The sequence below is a fragment of the Narcine bancroftii genome, chromosome 5 (assembly GCF_036971445.1).
Source record: "Narcine bancroftii isolate sNarBan1 chromosome 5, sNarBan1.hap1, whole genome shotgun sequence".
Classification (NCBI taxonomy): Eukaryota; Metazoa; Chordata; class Chondrichthyes; order Torpediniformes; family Narcinidae; genus Narcine; species Narcine bancroftii.
This window is the reverse complement of record NC_091473.1, coordinates 150,300,919-150,326,590: the sequence shown is the minus strand read 5'-3', so window position 1 is coordinate 150,326,590 and position 25,672 is coordinate 150,300,919. Positions and strand designations below refer to the sequence as shown.

The following is a 25,672-nucleotide window of genomic DNA, read 5'->3' as shown; positions in this document are numbered from 1 at the left end:
CACGTTTACTTTTGAGGACCAGCACTCATGATAAATAGTGCCCTCCATCTTAATTCTAGCACCTTGTAAGAGGGCTTAGTCCAACATGCTCATAATAGATGATTTATCTCTTTGTAAGTTCTATGCTAAAAGATGAATTGAGTGCTCAAATCAGGTCGTCCCTTTACGAGAAGGATGTGGAGGCTGCTACCCCTTTTACACAGCCATTGAAAGACGGGAATTAACCACCTTTTAACCACTTCACTTACCTGTGTGAACACAATGAATGCAGGATGGAGAGGGTTATTTTCATCCTGGTGATTACTTGACAAGATAGGTAGTATCAGAGACTGTGTGTTTCACATCAGTTCCTGTGTAAAAGGCTTATCCCCGGTCGCCAGGTCCCAGTATGAAAGGTTGCACTTACCCGGCTTTTCTTGGTTCAGTGCGAATGACCTGAGCTGGCTTTAAACACGGGTCATCCACATGCCAATCAAATGGTATCGCCGTGTAAAAGGGGCACTGTATCTGGCAGAAGAGATTTGCCAGAATGTTCAATACACAAAAGAGGTGGAGAAATTCAGGAGATCATGCATAAGGTCACAGTTTTAACTTAAGGGGTGGGGGGGGGCAGGTTTAGGGAGAACATTAGGGGGATGTTCTTCACTCAGAGAGTGGTGGGAGTGTGGATTCAGCCTGATGTGGTGAATGTGGGCTTGATCATGTGCTTTAAGAATAAATTGGATAGGTACATGGATGGGAGAGGCCAGGAGGGTTAATAAATGGGAGCAGATAAGTGGGACTAGGGAGATCATGGTCCGCACAGATGAGAGGGGCCTGTTTCCTGTGCTGTAGTGTCCTATGGCTCAAGTAGCATTCTTTATGTAGCTGCGTCATCTGCTGAACTTCTCTGGCACTTTTGTGCGTTGAACTACAATTATAGCATCTGCAAACTTTCTTGTTTAACGTCACCAGGATGTTACCCGGATTATAGGGTATGAACCATAAGAAGAGGTTGGACAAACTCAGCTTGTTTCCTCTGGTGACCTGACAGATGTGCAATAAAATGATGAGACTCTTAGATGAGCACATGAATAAGAAAGAAAAACCTCCAAGGTGATGGGTATGATGTTGGGAAGACTTAGGTCAGCACAGCATGGTGGTGTTACGTTCTGTTCTATGAGAGGTAGTGATAGAATACATAAGCAGAATCTTTTTTTCTCAGCGAAAAAATGTCAGATACTGAAGGTCATGCATTCTGGATGATTCAGGGGAGGGGGTGAACTTTTAAATTTAAACATATAGCATGGTAACAGGCCATTTCGGCCCAGGAGCCCATGCCGTCCAATGAACCTGCAGCCCCCAATGCATTTCGAACGGTGGGAGGAGACTGGAGCCCCTAGGCAGAATGAAAAAACTCCTCACAGAGAGCGTGGGATTCGAACCCCAGTCCTGATCGATGGTACTGTGAAGGTGTTGCGCTAACCGCTACACCCTATTATTGTAAACAGGGTAGGTGGCTGGAATGGACTGCGAGGAGGAGATGGGGAAGCAGATATAAGAGTAACTTTTAAGAGGTTCTGCATAGACACATGAATATAGAAGGAATAGACGGATATGGATCTCACACAGCAGCAGAGTCTTCGTTTAATTTGGGCATTAGGTTAAGGGCTGAAGGGCCTGTTCCTTTCCTATACTGGGCTTTGCTCTCTGATCAGAACAGGTGCAAATTAATCACAAGCAAGTCTAGGACTAGACTAGTCTTGGACTAGACTCCTCAAAACATTTTGAATGTTGAAAGGCCTGAACAGAGTCCACGTGGCAAAGGTGTTTCTCATGGTAGGGGAATCAAGAACACGAGGGCACAATTTCAGGATTGAAGGGCCACCATTTAATACAGAGATGCAGAGGAATTTGTTGCCACATACAGCTGTGGAGATTCATTGGGGGGTGGGGTGGGGGGTTTGATAGGTATCTACTTAGTCGGTGTATCAAGGGATAAGGGGAAAAGGCCAGAATTTGGAACTAGATGTGAGAACGGTTTAGCTCAGAGTTGAGTTGTGGAGCAGGCTCGATGGGCTGAATGGCCTTATTCTGTTCCTTTATCGTGTGATCTTGTGATCTTGTGACCATGCGTGGCTGTGGAGGCCAGGCCATTTGGGTGTATTCAAGGCTGAGATTGATGGATACCTGACTACTCAGGGTATCAAAGGTTATGGGGAGGAGGCCAGGGAGTGAGGCTGAGTGGGAGAATGGATCAGCTCATGATGTAATGGCGGGGCAGACCCAGTGGGCCGAGCAAAACAAGTTACAAAAAATGGCTGATCTGCAAATGGGGCAGGAACCATCAAAATTCTATGATGAAGGCCCGGTTACGGTAGTGGTTAGCACAACACACTTTGAGCGCCAGCGACCCAGGTTCGAATCTGCTGCTGTCTGCAAGGAGTTTGCACGTTCTCCTTGAGACATACATGGGTTTTCCCCGGGTGCTCCCATTTCCTCCTACGTTCCAAAGACACATGGGTTAGGGTTAGGGTTAAAGGGGTAGAATAGGGTGGCATGGGTTTCAATGTCCAGAATCAGCTTCTACCGTGTTGCAAATAAAATTTAATTATTTAAGTTTAAAAATAATTGTGGGGTTAAAAAAAGATTAAATGTCCACAATGTCAAATCCTCAATGGGAGTCCATTTTTGACAGGCATTTACAAAGGTTGATTGGGGAAGGATTTTAGCTGAGATCTGAAAAGAAGGAGGCATTTTAAAGAGAGATAGGGAGTGTTAACATTAGTGCATGGCTGTAATTATTGGGGGAACCCTGGTTGAGGAGGGATAACAAAGTTTTGGTCAGGATAAGGCAGGAGAAATATCTCGGGTATAGGCAATTGGGATGGAGCGAATCCATGGAGGAGTATAAGGAAAGCAGTACATTCAAGAGGAAAATCAGAAGGCCACAAAAAGGGGCATGAGATAGCTTTGGCAGTCAAGGTGAATCCTAAGAGATTCTATAAATATATTAAGAGCAAAGGTTAACTAGAGAGAGAATGGGTCCCCTATGAATCAGTGTGATCATCTATATGTGGAGTCACAGGAGATGGGAGTGGTCTTAAATTAAAATTTCTAGTCTGTACTTCCCTGTGGAGAAGGTCATTGAAACTAAGGAATTCAGGGAATAGAATTGTGATGCCCTGAAATGTATGTATCTTCATTCCTGGCACTATTAAAGGACATTAAGGTGGATAAATCACCAATGTCTCACTAAGTCTATCTTGAGACATCTTGGGAAGCTGGGAAATATTTGTACCATGGTTAGTCATGGTTGACAAAACTGGAGAGGTGAAGACTTTGACACTTCCTCTTAGAGTCCCACCTTGAGTTCTATGTTCATGGCTCAGGGCAGACTAACAACCATCACTTCCCCTCAACCTTCCCCATCATAGAGCAGTACTGGACTGAAATAGCCCCTTCAGCCCATCGTGCCCATGCGGACTGCTTTCCCCATCCACACTCTTCCCCTTTGTGTGCGTTAAGACCATCCTTCTGTGTCTCATCTAGGACTTTTAAATGTTGGAATTGGGCCTGATCTGACCACCTCTTTATGCCAGCTGTCCAAAAATCAACCACACTCAGATCCCCTAAAAACAAACACTCATTCCTTTCATCTTAACCCTCTCTCCTCTTGTTTTTGATGCTTCTGTAAGGGGGATTTTGATTTTCTACTAGCTACACCTTACATAATCTTATGTTTTAATGACTTTACCTCCCATCTGGGTGGCTAATGTTACGCTGCTGTTTACAAAGGGCCGTCAGGACAAATGAGTGAACTGCAGGCCAATGAGCCTGCCATCATTCTAGTATCACCTTCTTCCTGATTTTCAAGGAAAGGAAGGTCGGGAGACTGGGTTAGATGTGGATGGACATTCAAGATCATTTATACTGCGGCATAAATCCGTTGAATTAAACTGTAATATATCTAACAGTTGTGTATATTCTACAAAACAGCTATTTTGCAGTCTGTAGTGTTCTGTTATAAAGTTTGTTACATCTGGATGTATCCTACCAAAGCAATTAAACATTTTTTTGATCTGCATTAGGGTAATGGGGTCTATGGCCAAATCAGGCATAATCTTACTGAATGATTTGGCAGGCTCGATGGGCCAGATGGCTAAATCCTGCTCCCATTTCTTACGTTCTTATGTCTTTTTCAGGTGGGTTGAAACTGGTGTGGAGCAGAAACATCAGTATTTCTTAGCTGCTCTTTCACATACAGCTTGCTAAAACTCAGGGATCCCAGAATTTCAAATTTCCAAAAGCGACAGCTTCTGTGAGTGGACGCATTTGGATTCGGTCGCAGCCCGTGGGCTGGAGCGAGCACCTGTTCGTACCGTAGCAGGTGGTGCCGTCATTCGGCGTAAACTCCCTCTGTCGCTGCGATGACTCGTAGCCCTCGGCACAGATGCAGTAGTAACTCCCGAACGTGTTGGCGCAGGTTGCATTCTGCCCACAGGTCAACGTCTCGTTCTGGCATTCATCGTCGTCTGAAGTAAACAGAGAGAGAGAAAAAAAATCCCTCTCAGACAGGGCGACAAGGAGAAGCAAGAGGTTCTATCGCTGCGCAGAAGCAAAAACATTTCTTCCAATGAAAAGTTTCCAACATTTTCTCTTTTATTCTAATTTCAGATAACGATTCTTTCCTGCCCTTATCTCTCTTCTTTAGTTGGTCCTTCACCACTCTCCCACGACACTACTGTTCTAATTTAATCTCTCCATCCCGTTACAGACCTTCCCTTTTGTCCTCTACTCCCTTCTCCTCCTTTTGTCACCTTACAGTGAGCTTATCTCTATCTTTCCAGCATTCTGATGAAAGGTTATCGACCTAAAACATTCATTCTGTTTCCCGCCCAGATCTGCTGAGTATTCCTGGCATTTTCCTGGCTTTATTTTCATTTCTATTGTACCTTTCTCCGGAGGTGCCCAAGTGCTTTGGTAACAAATGTAGCTTTGATATTACAGTTTAATAAAGAAGGTTCAGCAGGCATCCCCCCCCCTCCCCCTATTTGCTGTGTGCCCTCCCTCCCTCCCTTATCCACCTATTACCTCCTGCCTGTGGGACCATGCTCCTCCCCCCCCCGCCCCTCTCCAACAGATCCACCACCCCACCATTTTGTTCAGGTGCTTGCTTCCATTTTGCTCATCCCTTCATGAAAAACGTTGGTTACGTATCTTTATCTCTGCTGTCTGAAGTACACTGTTTGACCTGCTAAGTTTCCGCAGCATTGTGTTTTCACTTCTGCAGCTTTTGGTGGTAACCTGAACTGCGGGTGCCCCTCAGAACTTCATACAGTAGGTGGTGTCTTTATGGATCGAGCTACTAGAGGTAGTGGTAGAAGTGTAGATGGCTGTAACCTTCAAAAGACATTTATTCAGTGCCGGCCTCTAGATAGGAAAGGTTTCGAGGGATATGAGCTGATTGCAGGCAAATGGGACAAACTTAAGCCTTCACTAAAAAGTTAGGCCAGAAGGGCCTGTTTCCATATTATAAAACTCTAAAATCCCACTTCTAAAGACCAATATTCTAAATTTTCTACTTGGTTCGGCTGGGAGTTGGAGGAGGAGGAGCTTGATGAAAGTGAGGAGAAGGAACAGTGATGGAGTGAGACTTCCTGGCTTTGGCTTATCAGGCTTCGGTGAAAGCAGGCAAGGAGAAAAGGTAAGCTGAGTTATTTGCCTTCGTATTCAGAGTTATGCCAATAGGGTTAGTGCTCTGTACTGGGTGTCCGATGTGGGAACAATGGGTGACCTCCACCCTCCCAAATGGCCACATCTGCACCAGGTGTACCGAGATGAAGTTACTAAGGGACTGAATTAGGGATATGGAGTTGCAGATTGATGACCTGCGGCTTGTAAGGGAGAGTGAGGAGTTAATCGACTCAACTTTCAGGGCAATAAATACTCCAGAACCCGTGTCAGGTAAGTGGGAAACCGTCAGGGGGGGAAAGAAAAAAGTGAGAAAAACAGAGCACACCAGTGACTATCCCACTCAGCAACAGTTGTGTTGTGTTGGATTCTGTTGATGGAGATGACCGGACAGAAGATGGCCACGGGCACCAGGTCAATGGCAATGAACCTGGCAGAGTGGTGCAAAAGAAAAAGAAAAGGAGAAATGCAGTAGTTATTGGGGACTCCATTGTCAGGGGTACAGACAGGAGGTTCTGTGAGCCAGATAAGTATACCCGCATGGTGTGCTGCCTCCCTGGTGCAAGGGTACGAGATATCACAAATCGGGTCCAAAATATTCTGAGAGGAGAGGGAGAGCAGCCTGATGTCTTGGTACATGTGGGTACAAACGACATTGACAAGAAAAGGGAGGAGGTAATGAAAAGGGATTACAGTGAGCTGGGACGAAAGCTGAAAGACAGGAACGCTAGGGTGGTGATCTCGGGATTACTACCTGTTCCAAATGCAAGTGATGAAAAGAATGTAAGGATAAGGAAAATGAACGTGTGGCTGAGGGGCTGGTGCACAAGGCAAGGATTTGGCTTCTTGGATCATTGGGATCTCTTTTGGGGAAGGCATGATCTTTACAAGAGGGACGGGTTGCACCTAAATCCGAAAGGTGTCAACATTTTGGCAAGTATGTTTGGTACAGCAGTGGGGCAAGGTTTAAACTAATTTGGCAGGGGTATGGGAACCAGAGTGATAGGGAAAAGGGTAGGGAAGATAAAGTAATGGCCAGGAAAAGTAATGTTGGGAGGAGAAAGTAAAAAATCAGATGGTGCAGTGAGTTTTCGGGTCAATGACAGTGTTAAGAAAATTACAAAGAAAAATAGTGGGCAGAAAAATCCAAAAAGGTTACAGAAGTCACTAGATATTAAAAGGACAAAGAGCATAAGGGCACTTTATCTGAATGCCCGCAGTATTAGAAATAAGGTTAGTGAACTTGAGGCGCAAATCGGCACCCATGCCTATGATTGGGTCGCCATCACGGAAACATGGCTACAAAGTGACCCTAAATGGGAATTAAACTTTCAAGGGTATCAGGTGGTGCAAAGAGATAGACAGGATGGTAAGGGAGGTGGAGTTGCACTCTTAATCAAAGATGAGCTCCAGGCAGTAGTGAGAAAGAATATAGGATCTAAAGAGCATAATGTTGAGTCCATTTGGGTAGAGATAAAGAATAACAAAGGGAAAAAAATATTGGTGGGTGTTATCTATCGCCCACCAAATAATAATAGTTTAGTGGCACAGGAAATAAATGGAGAGATAAGTGAGGCATGTAATAATGATACGGCAGTCGTCATGGGGGACTTTAACTTCCACATAGATTGGGAAAATCAAGTTGGTCGTGGGAGTCTGGAAGAGAACTTCATAGAATGCATCCGCGATAGCTTTCTTGAGCAGCATGTGAAGGAACCCACAAGAGAAAATGCTCTCCTGGGTCTCGTGTTGTGCAATGAGATAGGTAGAGTAAATGATGTAATAGTCAGAGACCATCTGGGAAATAGCGATCATAGTATGATTGAATTTCTCATTCAGATGGAAGGGGAAATAGTTAGATCTAAAACTAATATATTATGCTTAAACAGGGGTGACTACCATAGGATGAGGGAGGAGTTGGGCAGAGTGGACTGGGAGCACAGGCTCATTGAGGAAACAGTTGAGGAACAGTGGAAGATTTTCAAAGAAATATTTTGTAATGCTCAACAAAAATATATTCCGGTCAGGAAAAAGGGCAGCAAGGGAGGGAAAAATCAACCGTGGTTAACAAAGGAAATAAAGGAGAGCATAAAATTGAAGGCGCAGGTGTACAAAGCTGCAAAGAGCAGTGGGAAACTGGAAGATTGGGAAAACTTTAAGAGACAACAAGGGGTTACAAAGCAGGTAATAAGAAATGGGAAAAAGGATTGTGAAAGTAAATTGGCACAAAATATAAAAACAGAAAGCAAAAAATTTTATAAATATATAAAACGGAAGAGGGTGGCCAGAGTTAACATAGGACCCTTGGAGGATGGGAAAGGAAAACTGGTAGCAAAAAATGAGGAAATGGCCGAGGCATTGAACAAATATTTTGTGTCAGTCTTCACGGTGGAAGACATGTCTAGCATGCCCAAGTTCGGAGTTAAGGATGCGAATGTTGGGGAGGGCCTTGATAAAATAGTTGTTACAAAGGAAGTAGTGATGGAGAAACTAATGGGACTAAAGCCAGACAAATCACCTGGTCCTGATGATATGCATCCAAGGGTTCTGAAGGAAATGGCAAAAGTTATAGTTGATGCATTGGTGGTCATAGACCAAAATTCCTTGGATTCTGGGCAGGTCCCGGCAGACTGGAAGACAGCAAATGTCACGCCACTTTTTAAGAAGGGATGTAGACAGAAGACTGGAAATTATCGGCCAATTAGCTTGACGTCTGTAGTTGCAAAAATGCTTGAAGCCGTCATTAAAGATGAGATAGTGAAACTTTTGGAAGGTAAGGGTTTAATCAGGTAGACGCAGCATGGTTTTAGAAAGGGAAGATCTTGTTTGACAAACTTGTTAGGATTCTTTGAGGATATAATGGGTGCGGTGGATAGAGGGGAACAGGTTGATGTTGTCTATTTGGATTTTCAGAAAGCGTTTGATAAGGTGCCGCAAAAGAGACTTCTCAGTAAGTTACAGGAAAGTGGAGTCCGGGGAAATGTATTGGCCTGGATTGAAAATTGGTTGTCTGACAGGAGGCAGAGAGTCAGGATAAATGGGAGTTTTTCAGGTTGGCAGAGAGTGGTAAGTGGGGTGCCACAGGGGTCAGTGTTAGGCCCACAACTGTTCATCATTTACATTGATGACTTGGAAGAGGGGACAAAATGTGGTGGAGCCAAGTTTGCGGATGACACCAAATTGAGTGGAAGAGCAAATTGTAATGAGGATGTGGAGAGTCTGGAGAGGGATAGAGTTAAGCTGGATGAGTGGGCAAAGGTCTGGCAGATGGAGTGCAATGTTAGTAAGTGTGAGGTTATCCACTTTGGCAAGAAAAATAAAAGAGCTGAATATTATTTAAAGGGTGAAAAACTACAGCAAGCTATAGTGCAGAGGGACTTGGGAGGGCTTGTGCATGAATCGCAAAAGGTTAGGTTGCAGGTGCAGCAGGTTATTAAGAAGGCAAATGGAATGTTGGCCTTCATCGCTAGAGGAATTGAATTCAGGAATAGGGAGGTAATGTTGCAACTGTATAAGGTACTGGTGAGACCGCACCTGGAGTACTGTGTCCAGTTCTGGTCTCCATATTTGAGGAAGGATTATACTGGCTTTGGAGACGGTCCTGAGGAGGTTTACTAGGTTGATCCCTGGGATGATGGGGTTGACTTATGATGAAAGATTAAATCGTCTAGGATTGTATTCGCTCGAGTTCAGAAGAATGGGTGGAGATCTTATAGAAACATATAGGATTATGAAGGGTATGGATAGGATAGATGTAGGAAGGTTTTTTGAGCTGGCTGGGGAAACTAAAACGAGAGGACACAGTCTCAAGATTCGGAGGAGTAGATTTGGGACAGAGATGAGGAAAAATAGTTTTTCCCAGAGAGTAGTGAATGTTTGGAATTCTCTAACCAGGGAAGTGGTTGAGGCTGCCTCATTAAACATATTTAAAATTCGGTTAGATAAATTTTTACATGATAGAGGAATTAGGGGATATGGGGAGAATGCAGGTAGGTGGAGTTAGGTCATAAATTAGATCAGCCATGATCGTATTGAATGGCGGAGCAGGCTCAATGGGCCATTTTTGGCCTCCTCCTGTTCCTACTTCCTATGTTCCTATGTAATTAATTGTAGAATACAATTTACGTGACAGAAAAAATATTGGGAATAATCAGTAGGTGATGTGACATCTGTGGAGAAGGTGAAGGCTATTGGTCTTTAGAGTTTTATAATATTGAAACAGGCCCTTTTGGCCTAACTTTTTAGTGAAGGCTTAGTTCGTCCCATTTCCTTCACACTTCATTTTGGAAGGAATAATCAAAACAAGACATGTGTAGTAAATGGGAGGGTTCTGAGGAATGCAATAGAGCAGAAAGATCTAGGAATAATGGTTCATCATTCCCTGGAGGTAGAATCTCATGTGGATAGAATGGTGAAGAAGGTTATTGGTATGCTGGGCTTTATAAATCACATAGAATAAAGGAGTTGGGAAGTGATGTTGAATCTGTTCAAGGCATTGGAGAGGCCAAATTTAGAATACTGTGTGCAGTTCTGGCACTGAATTCTAGGAAGGATATTAACAAGGTAGAGAGAGTGCAGAGAAGATTTACCAAAATGTTACCTATGTTTCAGAATCTAGATTAAAAAGAAAGATTGAGCAAATTAGGTCTTTATTCTTTGGACCGTAGAAGGTTGAGTGGGGAGAGATTGAAACAAGAGGTCATAAGTTAAGGGGCAAAAGTTTAGAAGTAACATGAGGGGAGCTTCTTTACTCAGCGAATGGTGGTTGTGTGGAATGGGCTTCTGGGAGAAGTAGTGGTGGCAGGGTCTATTTTGTAATTTAAGGAAAAATTGGATACCTATATGGATGGGAGGGGAATGAGGGTGCAGGTAGGTGGGACTAGAAGTGAGTACTTGGTTTGGTGCAGACTAGAAGGACTGAGATGGCCTGTTTCCATGCTGTAATCATTATACGGTTATATGGAAACAAGTTTCCTGGCTCTGTCTTGTCTGTCCCTTTTGTAATTTCATATTATTCAGTAAGATCACCTCTCGTTCTTCTAAATTCCAGCAAGTAAAGTCCCAGTGTGATTCTATCTCTCCTCATAGGTTAACCTCCTCATTTCCGGAACCGACCTGGTTAACCTTCTCTGAACCATCTTCAAAACAAGTATATCCAATACCTGTAAGCTGCTGAACCTCATTTCTTACCCTCTGAAGCCTTACCAGTACCTAGTACAGTTGCAGTATCCAAGTTCTTATATTCAATCTCTCGAGCAATGCAAGCCAATATTCCATTTGCCTTCTTGATAAAATATTGCCTGTGCAAACCAACCTTTTGTCAATCACACACAAGCACTCCCAAATCTCTCTGTACAAGAGCATCGATATCAGTACATACTGTGTTCATTCCAAGTATCTAGCTGTTGGTTCAGCTTCCCCAATATGAATGCTCAGGAGCTAAATTAAATAACTTCAAAGCAGATTGGATTGAGACTTCAATTCTACAAAGACATTATTGCATGAGAAAAAAAATTCAAAGAAATAATATATCTGAAGAAATTTAAGTGGTTATTATATTTATCAATAACAAAGGATATATATTGCAATAAAAGAAACTTTCCCCGACAAGTTATATAGTATTCTATCACAATGTTCTAGCTGGAAATACTCATCTCATTGTTTCCTACTCCCCATCTGAACTTTCCACTGGGCTTTCCAATCTAACTTGGTTTCTGGTCAACTATAACCACAAGCTTTAAATCTCTTCCTTGCACTCAGATACTTCACACCCATGTTGGTCCTTTCCATTCTCCTGCCTTCCCTTGGAGATCATTCACTTGTCGCAGGATCCCTTGCAAGTGTATGGCTCCCAAGCTCCTACTGCTCTGCCCTCAACAATCATCTGACCTGGTCCAGCCATATTGATATTGTCATACACATTGTACAATGTCCATTTACACCAGAATTCTTATTTGGAGCAGTTGAATGGGATCTTGTAAAGAGAAATTATACTTGTAACATAATTGAGTTAAATTAAGTTAGGCAATGAAATATTCACATAAATCCTCGTGCAAAAAAAAGTACAGTCACGTAGAGGGGGAAATATAAATTCTTCCTAAAATTTTGGGCTATTGTGTCGCACAGGTAAAAAAAAATTTCCGGTAAATTATAACTCTGTAAAAGCTGAGAATTCCATCTGAAATAATTCAATCTTAGCCCAAACTAAAGATTTATCCATTTCAAACATTTTATTAATAAATTTCAACTGCGCGGATTCATAGTAATTATGAAAATGAGGAGGTTGCTGCCCTCCTAAACCATATTTCCAAGTCAATTTCTGCAACTACACCCTCTCCATTTTACCTTTCCATAGAAATTTCTGCACCGAAGCATTCAAATCTTTAAAATATATTTGGGGAATTCGGCAAAGAATAGTCTGCAATAAGTATTGAATACGAGGAAAGACATTCATTTTCGCACAATTAACTCATCCTATTAACGTTATTGGTAAATCCTTCCACTGATTTAAATCACGTTTAATTTTAGACAGTAAGGGTAAATAATTCAATTCATATAAATGATTATAATTATTATCTGTTATAATCCCTAAATATTTAATTCAATCAGACCACTTAAATTTCATAACGAAACAAATAATCCACATCAGCCAAAGGTATAATTTCACTCTTATCCCAATTAATGTTGTATCCCGATAATGCACCATTTTGTTCCAGTCTTGCATGCAAACTCCCTTATATAGAGGTATTTGGGAGATAAATTGGGAAGTTTGTTAGAGCAGGTCACATACAGAGTTCCCTTCTGTTTCTCCTATTCCAAGGGAAACATCAGACAGCCATTCCTCTCCTTTGACCAGGCCGTCCTCCAAAGCTTGCCAGCATTTCCCTCTAGAACTAAACTTTGTAGCTGCTTTCAAGTGGCCACAAAGCCCGACTGTAAAACCGCACAGCATGCACCTGCGCGGCTGTCAGTGGGCCATCTGAAACCGGAAAAGCCGGTCAGGAGGGTTACTTACCTAACCCTTCTCCAAGAGATATAACTATCCTGCCTGGAGTATCAATTGTGGTAGCTTAAAGTGGCCCGGGCTGCAAGGGGGTGGGCTGCTGAAGTCGTGGTGACTTCGTCAGCCATCAACTCCTGAGACAAGGAAGCCAGACTAAAGTAGATTTCTTCAAATTTTATTTTGTATCCTCTCCTGCTGCCAGTCTCCCCACTTCCCCCCCCCCGCCACCCACGCCTGCCTGACTCCCGCTGCTGCTACCAGTCTCTCCCCCCCACCTTCGCCCACCTGACTCCCGCTGCTGCTGCCAGTCTCCCTGCCCCCAACCTCGCCCGCCCCACTGCCACTGCTGCTTTGGGACTGGGGATGGAGGGAGACTGGCAGCAGGAGTCCGGTGGGCGAGGGTGGGGTGGGTGGGAATCTGGCAGTGGCAATGGCAGTTGGGCGGGCGGGGGTTAGACCAGCAGAGGCAGTGGGAGTCGGGCGGGCGGGCGAGGGGGGGTAGGAGACCGGCAACGGCAGTCGGGCAGCCGAGGGTGGGAGGGGGAGACTGGCAGCGGCAGCGGGTGTCGGGCAGGTGAGGGTGGGGGGGGGGGGAAATCGGCAGTGGTAACAGGAGTCAGTGGGGATGACTGGCAGCGGAGGTTGGGCAGGCGAGGGTGGGGGAGGGAGATCGGCAGTGGGAGTCAGGCAGTCAAGGGTGGGAGGTGGGGAACCAGCAGCGGCAATGGGAGCCAGGCGGTTGAGGGAGGGGGGGGATCGGCAATGGCAGTCGGGCGGACGAAGGTTGGTGAGGGGACCGGCAACCACAATGGGAGTCGGGTGGGCGAGGGTGGGGGGGGCGGGAGACTGGCAGTGGCAGCGGGAGTCGTGCAGGTGAGGGTGGGGGGGAGACCGGCAGTGGGAGTCAATTCATACCTGAGTTGTTTGTCCGGCATGCCTTGACGCGCTGCTATGATGTGAGGTCAGAGTGGGCGGGACTAGACACCTGTGCGGAGTAGCCGGCTTTCGCTGCTAGACAGTTAGCCGTCAGCTGGCAAATTTAGGTGCCAGAAAGCCATCCATTCCGTGGCCACCTCAACGTGCTAGCTGAACTCCTCTAACCATGACTGCAGGTGCCTAATCCTCTATCAGAACACTTGAAAGCAGCTTGTCACTCTCCCCTCTCTCACTCCCTCCCATTCTGAGAGCAAAGCTGTTCTGCCTCTGCCTGCAAAGATCACATGACCTTCCATACAGCAACCTGTTTTCCAGACAAAGCTACTGCTGTGTGTTGCTACATTATTGCCTTTTGCAAACAACAGCCCATCATGAGTCTGTGAGCACTCGGCAAAACTCCTGCAAAAATTCTGTGTTTTAAAGTGTTTGTGTGTGACCTGCTCCAACAAATTTTTTCCAGTTCATCTCCCAAACACCTCGATATACTCTGTCACACCCCAAAGATTGCATAGGTTGCATTAAATATATCAAAACATCGTCTGCAAATAAATTTATATTTGTCGGCTTTCACCTTAATAGCCTTAATATTATTATCTTGTCTAATCAACTGTGCCAAAGGTTCAATATCTAATGCAAATAGAGCTGGTGACGAAGGACAGCCCTGCCAAGCCGATCTAGTACAAACGAAAAAGATTTGTCACAACTCTGGCTGTAGGATTTTTATATAAAGTCTTAATCTAAGCAATAAAAAGAGGTCCAAAATTAAACTTTCCCAACACTTTAAACAAAAAACTCCATTCTACTCCATTAAAGGCCTTTTCAGCATCGATAGCAATTACCATGGGTTTGCCGGATTGCTCCAGAGAATTATTAATTAAAGAAATCAACTTCACAATGCTGCATATGTAAGTTTGCATTGGTTTTGACAGTGAAGTAAACAGGCGCTCTGGCACGCAGTAAATAACTCAAGAGCTGAGAGTGAGTCACCAATATAAAGGCTTTTATTCACAATGGACAAGGACCTCACCCTGTGCCGTGACCCGGACTTTCTGGGGAAGGGTCAGAGGCTTTATACAAGGTCAAAGATGGAAGGGCCACTGGTACAGTTACAGAATGGGGCGAAGCAGTTCACTAAAAATTAATCACCCTCGGTAAAAGACAAGATTGCAATTGGAAATAAAATACCCAGAGATTTCACCTTCAAGGGTCTGATGATCCATTGATCTAACCTTTATTATGATAGACATTGTACAATGTCCAGATGCACTGAAATTTTTTCTTGCTGCGGCCAAACAGATACTTGTAAAGAAAAGCTATAACAATAAACTAATTTAATTAAGCTAAAGAATTCACAGTAATCCTCAGGCAGACAATCCCTGATCTGTGTACAATAATGGTCCTAAAATTTGGCGCTCTCTACATCGGAGAGACTGTTCATAGACTGGGGGATCGCTTCCATGAGCACCTCCTCTCTGTCCGCAACCACTGCGACCTCCCAGTAGCCCACCATTTCATTTCTGACTTATACTTCTAGACCCACGTCTGTCCATGGGCTTTTGGAAGAGCAACAACTGTCTGGGCACTCTCCAGCCAAAAGTCATTAACATCGTAACGCACGATCAATTACAAAAAGACTGAAGTTGCCGAGATGGAAGGCTTTCATTAAAAGAGATGGACAACATCCTCACACTGACCCAGACTTGAACTGGGGGCAGGCATGTGGCATGTCAGTCTTTATGGCTGTGGCGCGATCAATGGCCACTTGCAGACACGAAGCAAGAGTCAAAGGCTTTACTAATCAAAAGACCCAGACATGCCCCTACATGCCGCTGGCTCACATCTAAGGCAGGTACGAAGGAGGAGTCTAGGGCTTTCGGTTTTTATTAGGGGATCTTATGCAGAGGGGCTACAGGTACAGAAGGCGGGCCAGTCTGCCTAGTCCAGTGAGGACATAGCCGGACATGCCCACTCTACCAATGGGGAAGAAAGGGGAAGGAGTCATGAGCTGGCCAGTGAGAGCAGACATTTAAATATACAATAGTGTTTTCACCACACCGCTCGCTCATCTTGTCTTTCCTCTCCCCCTTTCGTGTCTTTCCAGTTCTCCCCTCCCTTCCCCCTTACCTACCCAGCCATCCCTACTGACCCTAATTCCTGCTGTCCCCTCTATCCCTTCATCCACCTATCATCTCCTGCCTTTACCACCCGCCCCCCCACCACACCCTTTTGTTTGGACGCCTGCTGCCATTCTCTCATACCTTGATGAAGGGCTCAAGCCTGAAACGTCAGTTCTGTGTCTTTATCTTGGCTACATAAAAGTCACTGTTTGACCTGCTGAGTTTCTCCAGCAAGTTTTTTACTTCAACCACAGTGTCTACAGACTTTTGTGATTTAGTCCTAAAATCTGGGAATGAATGGGTTATCATACGAGGAAAGTTTGATCGCTCCTGGTCTGTACTCGTTAGAATTTAGGAAAATGTGGAGGGGGGAATCTCATTATCTCATTGAAACATTTTGAATGTTGAAAGGCATGGACAGAATAGATGTTTGAAAGGTTATTCCCCATGGTGGGAGAGTCTAGGACAAGAAGGCACAATGTCAGGATAGAACAGAGATGAGGAGGAAGTTTCTTTTGCCACAGGTTGCTGAATCTGTGGAATTTGTTGCCATTGATTGTGGGGGCCAGGTCATTGGGTGTATTTAAGGCAGAGATTGATAGTTTCTTGATTAGCCAGGGCATCAAAGGTTATGAGTAGAGGGCCGGGCAGGGGGGACTGAGGAGTGAAATGGATCAGCTCATAGCCTATCGAGTCGGCCTCACCATTTAACTATGTCTAATGGTCTCATGGTCTAACATTGTGTGAGAAAGAGGATGTTTTGCTAAAAGATATGTTTTGGCACAGTGCAAGCCAATCTTCTGGGAACTAAAGAGCCCTTCAATTAGTGAAGAAGAGTGAGCTCAATGCGACTGACCATGAGGAACAACACCCATCCAGTGTCAGGAAAGGATCCAGGACTGCCCCTCAGATATGGACTCAGCGAGAACCAGAAGATATCTGGAGGAAAGTGGGTGTGGCCCTGTTGCTTTTGCACCACCTCTACTTTCTGACGCGAACTTCTGAAGGTCAAGCAAACAAGATCAAATGCACAGTCCTTGTTTTTAACCAGAGTGACACTGATTGTTTAAATCTACATACCATCTATAAAAATCCATCAGGCATTTCTACAATCAGTATAATTAAATGGGTGCAACAGATGGTGCTTTGTGGAAGGGCCTGAGGAAACTAATTGAAGCATAAAAGTCAGTGGGATGTTCAACAAATATCCAATGCCAAAGTACACACATTAGACGGATGCAATCAAGACACATCAGGTATTGGAAGTGCATAGCGCAGGCACGTCCTGTGACCTCTCCCTTCAGGCAGATGTTTGTTTTACTCCACCCTGCTAGGTCTTTTCCCTAGGCATCCTGGGGAGGTGGTGGCCCAGTTAAGTCCACTGAGGTGAATTCTGCAGTCAAACTTAATCCTCGGAGAACACCCACTGGCTGGGTTAGAGGGTATGAGCTGTAAGGAGAGGTTAGAAACACTTGGGCTGTATTCTCTGGAGCTTCGGAGGCTGAGGGGTGACCTGACAGAGGTTTAGAAAATTATGAGAGGCCTGATTGCTGTTGGATGTATTGTCAGAGTTCATGCATGATATCACATACAACCCTGAGATTCTTTTTCCAGCGGGCCAGGCAGAATTTCCACTTACTGTAAATTGAACTCAAGAAAAAAGAAATGCAAATTAAAGAAATAATTCTAAGCAAAAGTAAAAAATGATAGGGTGGCAAATTAGATTAGTAAATTTGCAGATGATACAAAGGTTGGCAGTGTTGTGGACAGTAAGGAAGGTTATTAAAGCTTACAGGGTGATAGAGGGCAGTTAGAAGAGTGGGCTGAAAGATGGCGGATGGAGTTTAATACTAATAAATGTGAGATTCTATATTTTGGTAGGACTAAACAAAATAGGACATACATGTTAAATAGTAGGCAATTGAGGAGTACAGTGGAACAAAGGAATTTAGGAGTTATGGTACATAATTCTCTGAACGTTGAATCACGTGGATAGGGTGGTGAAGAAGGCATTTAGTACGTTGGCTTTCACAAATCAGAGTATAGAAAACAGGAGTTGGGATGTTATGTTGAAATTGCATAAGGCACTGGTGAGGCCATATTTGGAATATTGTGTGCAATTTTGGTTGCCGAATTACTGGAAGGATATAAACAGTATAGAGAGGGTGCAGAGGAGACATACGAGAATGTTGACGGGGTTTCAGGGAATGGTTGAGCAGGCTGGGATTTTATTCCCTGGAGCGTAGAAGGTTGAGGGGTGATTTGATATAAGGGTGATGGATAAAGTAATGTGGATAGGCTTTTTTCCCTGTGAGTGTGGGTGATTCAAACAAGAGGGCATGGATTGAGTAAAAGGGGAAACGTTTAAGGGAAACATAAGGGGGAACTTCTTCAACCAGAGAGTGGTGGGAATATGGAGTGGTAGTAGAAGCAAGATCAATGTTGATATTCAAGGAATGGTTGGATAGGTATATGAATGGGAGAGGTGTGGAGAGTTACAGGCCAAATGTGGGTCAGTGGGACTAAATGGGAGATGTTCAGCATGGACTAGTAGGGCCGAACTGGCCTGTTTCTGCACTGTAGATGGTTATGTGGGTATAAAGAAACTTCCATCAAGTAAAGAAAAATATTCAGAAATAAATAATGTGCGAAGTAAGAGTCCTTGAATGAGTCCCTGATTGAGTTTGTCATTGAGGAGTCTAATGGTGAAGGGGTAGCAACTAATCCAGAACCTTGTGGTGCGAATCTTGTGACACCTAGACCTCTTTCCTGATGGCAGCAGCGAGAACAGCGCGTATCCTGGGTGGTGTGGATCCTTGATGTTTGCTGCTGCTCTCTGACAGCATCGTTCCATGTAGATCAGTGGTTTTTAATCTGTTTCTTCCCACCCACATACCACTTTAAGCAAATCCACCGATAGCATCATTAAAGAAAAAGTTTGAAAACCACTGATGTTCTTGATGGTGAGAAGGATTTTGCCTGTGATGTCCTGGACCAAGATAGGGTAAACAGTCAGGACATGTATATCAAGTACAAGGAGAAAGTTGAAAGGAGTTTTTTTAAACCCAGGGATGGTGGGTGCAAGGGGTAGTGGCGGAAGCAGATATGATTGTATATGTTTAAGAGGCTTTCAGACAGATATGAATATACAGGATTTTGTTTGGTAATTTTCCTCAGAGACAACGTGGGCCAAAGGGTCTGTTCCTGTGCTGCACTGTTATACATTCTATATTCCAGCCCCAGTTGGGAGTCCACACTCCGACTAAACCTCATTGTTGAAACCAAAGACCTTGACCAGAGCAAGGTGTGCTCTTGCTCCTGTTCCTCAGTCCCAACCACCACCCTGCCTTGACTCCACTGCTGGAATCCGGAGCATAAAATAGACGGGCAGAGGAACCCAGAGGATCGAGTAGTGTCTGTGGGGAGAATTCTTGACATTTCAGGTTGAGACCCTCCATCAGGCCTGATCCAATATCCCGGTCTGAATTGCTGATAGCTCTTTCCCTCATTCGCCTCAGGGACACTGCTTGTCCTACTCAGTTCCTCCATCAGTCCGTTTTTCGCTCTTGTTTCTTTCAGAGGGTTGTGCACCTCTGGAGAGTTATGAATCTCGGAGCTTGAAGAGGGGCAAAGGTGGAGATGGATTTGTTTAGGGGCATGAATAGAATTAGTGGAGATGGGAGTGACATCGCAGATGGAATTAAGGGACAACACCAGCTATAAACTTATTGATCTGGCCTGAGCAATGAAATGGCCGAAATTCACCTGTTCTTATACCCAATCATCTAACATTCCCCTTGTGTGTCCAGCTTCAAGCTAACTTAACTCCCATGGTTCAGCAATTTAACAGTAAATATTACCAGTCACCATTGCTCCTCTATTCAATTCCCAACCCTAACCTTCACCTTCAGTGGAGAGCACCTTTCTCGACTCAATCATGTCCAGTCAATCCAGAGAATTAGAAAACAGGCATTGCTGAATCTTCCAGCATCTGGTTTGTTGTTCACGTCAATCAAGCAATGTTGCTGTCCTTCAGTCTCCTTTAATATTCGAGAGTCAAGTCAGAGTTAACCTTTTCACTGGAGTGAAGACAGCCAATACCAGAGGACACACGATTAAGGTGAGTGGAGGAAAGTTTTGGGGGAGATGCCAGAGGCACGTTTTTTTTTCCCCTACAGGGTGTGCTGGGTACTAGGAATCCATTGCTTGGAGTGGTTTCTAGAGGCTGGTACAACAGGAGCATTTAACGGACTCTCAGACAGGCAAGAAAAATAGAGGGTGAAAGGTGTGAGGTGGGGAAGGATTGTTGTGGATTAGCTTTCTGAAGGTTGGCACAACATTGTGGGCTGAGGGGCTTGTACAGTGCTGCAATGTTCTATGCTCTAGAGATGAGACCACCTTCAGTTGAGGACAGTCAAGTGACAAAAAAACATTGTAAGGGGGGATCAGCCTTGCTTCAATTTGGAGTCGTAGAGTTACACAGCACAGAAACAGGCTCTTCAGCCAATCTTGTCCATGCTAACCTAGTTGTCTATCTGAACCTGTCCCATTTCCCTGTGCTTGGACTATATCCCTCGGAACCTTTCCATATATCTGCCTGAACGCCTTTTGAACATCCTATTGTCCCTGGCTCTACCACTTCCTCCATATACCTAGCACTTGAGAACCAGGCATCAGAGCAGGGATTTGAGAGGATACTGAGTGCAAGAAGGACTCCCGAAGCACTGAAGGCTTCCTCATTGTGTCGGAGGTTTGGATCTGGGCTTGAGGTTGCCGATAGCTTGAAATGAAGCTGCAAAGGCTGCGGGAGCGCTGGATATGAATCCACGGACACTTAGTTACTCTGGGGGATTCTCTTTTGCTCACTGAAAGAGGTATTGCTAATATAAAAATGTTGTCTGCCTTATGGCTGTCTAAAAGCAGTTTTGTGTCATATTACATTTTTGTTCATTACATGAAATGAGCAATATCTGATCCGAAGCGCTTGCCAATCTAGTCCCCCTTAAATCTTTCCCGTCCCACCTTAAACCTATCCCATCTTGTTTAGGAATGTCCAACCCTGGCATTAATTCTGTGACCTTTCACCTTATCCATACTCCTTGTGATCCTTCATACCATGGTCCCAGATCCTGTTTCAACCAAGTCCGGCGAATCTCCTTTTACATGTAAGGAATTAAACTGAAGCTTTTTTTAAATCCCTCTTTGGATAACAGAAAATTCCGCACATTATCTGCGTCAGAGCCAGGTGGTCCCTTGGCCAATCCCTCATGATTGTAAACATCATTGGATGTGAAATGTAAAGATTGAGAAAGGTCATGTGTAGGTCCCAGCTTTGCTTTTGGCAGGGAGGTGACCTCTGCTTAGATTTGAAAGTTTTGGACAAGTTTTGGTTTTTATTGCCTCAATGGTGAGAAACTTCAGAGGCGCAAATGTTATTGCTGGCAAACGGTCTTGTAAACAAGATTTGAAAGCTTTGATCCATGCACAATGTCCCTTGAATAAATATCTCGGTTACGTGTTCATGGACGCAACTTTGGACTGATGAACTTCAGAAAAGTAGGATATCCTCTGCCCGATTCCACTGGAAGGTTCACGAAAACAACAAACTGCTGGAGGAATGCAGTGGGTCAAATCGCATGAAGGAAGGAATTGTCGCCATTTTGGGCTGAAAGGGAATACTTAAAGTGGTATAGGAGGGGAAAGAAAAAGGTGGAGAATCACTGCTCTAAACTTTAGATTGTGGTCCATAAAAGGGCCCCACGTCTATAACAAATTAGAATTTGAATCTTTAACGGAATATCAAATTTTTTAATAACCTTAAACAAGACATAATATCATTTAATCCAGTGATTCTCCACCTTTTTCTTTCCCCTCACATACCACTTTAAGTGATCCCTACGCCATAAGTGCTCTGTGATTAGTAAGGAATTGCTTAAGGTGGAATGTGAAGGGAAAGAAAAAGGTTTGAAAATCACTATTTTAATCGTCCCTCATTGACTCGTCATGTGCACAGTTTCAGAACTCCAAAGGAAATGGCCCAATGACCATTTTTCTCAAGGAAAATATTTCAGTAATAATTGGGTCTAGACCAGTGATTCTCAACCTTCCCTTCCCACCCACATCCCACCTTAAGCAATCCCTTGCTAATCACAGAGCTCCGATGGCAGAGGGATTACTTAAAGTGGGATGTGAGTGCAAAGAAGAAGTTTGAAAACCACTGACACTGCCATTGGAGAGCAGCAGCAAACCCACACCACCCAGGACATGCTCTCTTCTCACAGCTGCCATCAGGAAAGAGGTATGGATGCCACAAGACTCACTCCATGAAGTTCAGGAACAGCTGCTAACCCTCCACCATCAGACCTCTCAGCAACAAAGTCAATCAGGGGCTCATTTAAGGACTCGTACTTATTCACTTTATTGATTCTCTCTCTCTCTCTCTCTTTCTCTCGCTCTCTCTCTCTCTCTCTCTCTCTGTTGCACATTCAGTTTGTTTACATTTCTTTATTTGTTTTTATGAGTTCGTTGAGCCCACTTTCTTTGCACTGCCAATTAGTGGTAATTCTACCGTGTCCACAGGAAAAAGAATCTCAAGATTATATGTGATTTCATGTATACACTCAGACAATAAATCTGAAACCTGATCAATTTTCTCTTGAGCGAGCCTCTCACTTTTATTATTACCGCTCGAATCTCTTGGGTTTTTTACTTGACCCTGTTTGTGAGCTGCATCTCACATCCTCTTTTGGGCATTGCATTTTCTCTCCTTAGAATACCCCTACACCCCTTATACTCGTCAAGGGAGAACGTACAACTGCACACGGACCACCCCAGAGGACAGCACTGAAGCTGGGTCTCTGACGCAGTGAGGTAAGTGGCTCAACTAAATGCCCCTGTCCGACCCTGTAATCTGTTCTGAAGAAAGATGGAACCATTAATGGTGACCACGTAACCTCGGCATTGGTATAAAAACCTCCATGACTCTCTTGTGCTCCTCCCTCCCAACCCTCCCATCCCTCTCCCCCCACCACCCCAGGAATGAGATTCGCTGGTCTCGCCCAATGTAACACTCCTGACAGCCATTTGTTTATGCAGGGAAAAGCTTAGTGTATCCAGGCTGGCTGCTAAAATGACACCAAGTCCTGGCACCATGTTGATTTCAAAAATTCACCGCAGACCACACAGTAAGCAGACAACAGGTAAAAAAAGATTAACCATTACAATGTTCACTCTGGGGTTCTAGCATGCTAACATAGAGGCAAATCAAAAATACAGACCCCGCAGTACCTTCAGCCACTGCAGCTGTCCTGTCTCCCCTGTTATGGAGTAAACAGCATGCAAAATAGTCCACACCGATCAGGCCACAATCCACTTGCATCAATCTCCTTTTTTTAAAAACTAAAATGTCTTTAGATAGGCACATGGAAGATTATGAGTGTGTGGTTCCTTTTTTTTTTAAATTAAAAAAAAAATTATATCTTTAAAAATTTTATTTTCTGCTCAGTTGAAGCAGATTCCGGTCATTTAAACCCCCATGTTACCCAATTACTCCTCAATTAAGTTCTGAAAAGTGAGAGGAAACCGGAGCCGTCGGGTGAAAGCCCATGCAGGTCATGGGGAGAATGAATGAGCTCCTTATAGACAGCACCGAATTCGAACCTGGGTCGCTGGGGCAGTAATAGCATCATGTTAATCGGGTTCGATTGAGAGTAGGTTTGCATGGGCTGCCATTACCTGGTGGGTCAAAGAGCTGTGCTGTTCCATGTCCTAGAATACAAGAGGTCTCTATAAATTCTGCACATCGCTGTGTTCCTAAGGAAGTGAGGAAATGCCGGAGATGGTCAGGGCATGAAGCCTGCTTCCGCACATTGGCTGGCACACCAATGAAAATCGCATTCTTCTGCAAAGCACCTGATTAGCCCAGGGATTCAAGAATAATTTCCAGAGGATTTCCTGCAGAGTTGACGGGATTATTTTCTTCCCATTCGGAGAAGTGGCTTCCTGCCACTGGGTGGGAATCTCCACAGATCAGGAGAAGGCTGGGCACGAACCTGGTCAAAGTGAAATGGAGTGGGCCTTGAGCCAATGTTCTCTTCAAATTTAATCTGTGGTCAATTGATGCCTCTCTGCCCTCTGAATGATGGATCCTTGGATTCATATAACCAACCCCAACCAACCAATTTTCCATCGCAACCGCTGCAACCTTGCCTGCCTGTCCCGCCTCAGACTTGTCAGTCACCACGAGCCTGCAGCAGACGTGGACATACCCCTCCATAAATCTTCGTCCGCGAAGCCAAGCCAAAGAGAAGAAGAAGATTATATACGTACATTCAGCAGCTGAAGGATGCGGGTTGCGGGAGACTTATGGTCGAAGGACCCACACAGGATGCAGGCTGCAGGATGCAGGATGGGAACCGCCCATCGGAACCGGGAATTAGAGAGGGTGCTGAGGACGGAAAAAAGGCTCCCGAAGGGCCATGGCCTTCCCGATCGTATCAGAGGTTTGGATCTGGAGCTTGGATTGCCAATGCATTGAAAATAAATCTGTGCCAACTGCAGAAGCTGCGGGAGCACAGGAAGCGAATCCATGGACCCTCGGTGTCTCTGAAGGGATTCTCTTTTGCTCCCCTTTCTCTTATTGTTAGGGGCATCGGGCAATGCTCATGGTGACTCTTTGTTAGCTTTTACGGCAGACCAACGTTGATATTTATCCAGGAATATAACACTTTTTTGTGTTATTACATGACATTAAAATGAACCTTGAAACTTGGTGTGACACTGAAGGAGATCTGCAGTGTCAGAGAGGCTATCCTCCTGAACAAGGGTGCAAAGCAATGTCTCAACTGCTTTCATTACTTTAAAGAAGAGAAGCAAACTAACCTTCAATAATTAGACCTCAGCCAGCTAAGATAAGCTGGCCATTATCCCATTTTATTGGTCTTCATTACAACAGCAGGTTTGAAAATTGGTGACAACGTCTGAAAGCCAGCATGCCTAGATTCAAGAACAATTTCAGACTCTTGCACCTCTACCTGGTTCTCTAATCAGGGATTTCACTATTGCAAATCTCCCGTAGTTTGCATTCAGATTACTGGGAATAATCATCTCTCTCCTGTATTGTCTCCCTTAATTTAATTCAATTAGTTTACTGTTATAGTTTTACTTTGCAAGTCCCTGCTTGGCTGCAGCAAGTAAGAATTTTGGATGTGTACATTGAACAATGTGTATGACGGTAAATTTATGACAGGTGGCATGGTTAATGTGGCGGTTAACGCAAATGCTGAGTTCGAATCTGGCACTGCCTGGAAGGAGTTTGCTCATTCTCTCGGTGTCCATGTGGGTTTTCTCTGGGGTCTCCAGTTTGCTCCCATCCTCAGAATTGACTGGCATTAGTTTCGAAGGCCGGAACCCACTTCTACCGTGTTGTAAATAAATTAAAATTTTAAATCATTGTCCTTAAATCGACTCCTAAGAGCTCGATCGCCTAAGAATGGAAGTGTTTCCAATCTTCCTTCCAGTTTCCCTTCTCTGCACCCCCCCCCCTCCCACCTCTTTGAAGTTTAGCAAGAAAGTCTGCAGATCCAGGGATCAAGGGGCAATTCACACATGTGCTGGAGGATCTTCACAGGTCATGCAGCACCCATAGGGACATGCAGCATTCATGGGGACATACAGCACCCATGGGGAGTAAAGGGTAAATCCCAAAAATCTGTAGACACCGTGGTTGAAGTAAAAGCAAGATGCTGGAGAAACTCAGCAGGTCTGACCGTGGGCTTCATACAGCAAAGGTAAAAATATATTACCGACGTTTATGAGAGATATGAGAAAATGTTGGCAGGTGTCCGAACAAAAAGATAGGGAGGGGAGGGGGGGGTGGCAAAGGCAGGAGATGATAGATGGAGAAAGGAGGGAGGGGAGAGCAGTGATCAGAAGGAGGAGGGAT

General features: G+C 44.5%; 1 protein-coding gene across 2 annotated transcripts in view; it reads right to left on the bottom strand.

The window, feature by feature from the left end:
• Positions 1-25,672, bottom strand: part of adgrl4 (adhesion G protein-coupled receptor L4) — a 142,763-nt gene that overhangs the window by 79,065 nt on the left and 38,026 nt on the right. For both annotated transcript variants that reach the window (XM_069939370.1, XM_069939368.1), the window contains exon 3: positions 4,362-4,514. In XM_069939370.1, the coding sequence (XP_069795471.1) occupies positions 4,362-4,514 (153 nt within the window). The remainder of the gene's footprint in view (positions 1-4,361; positions 4,515-25,672) is intronic.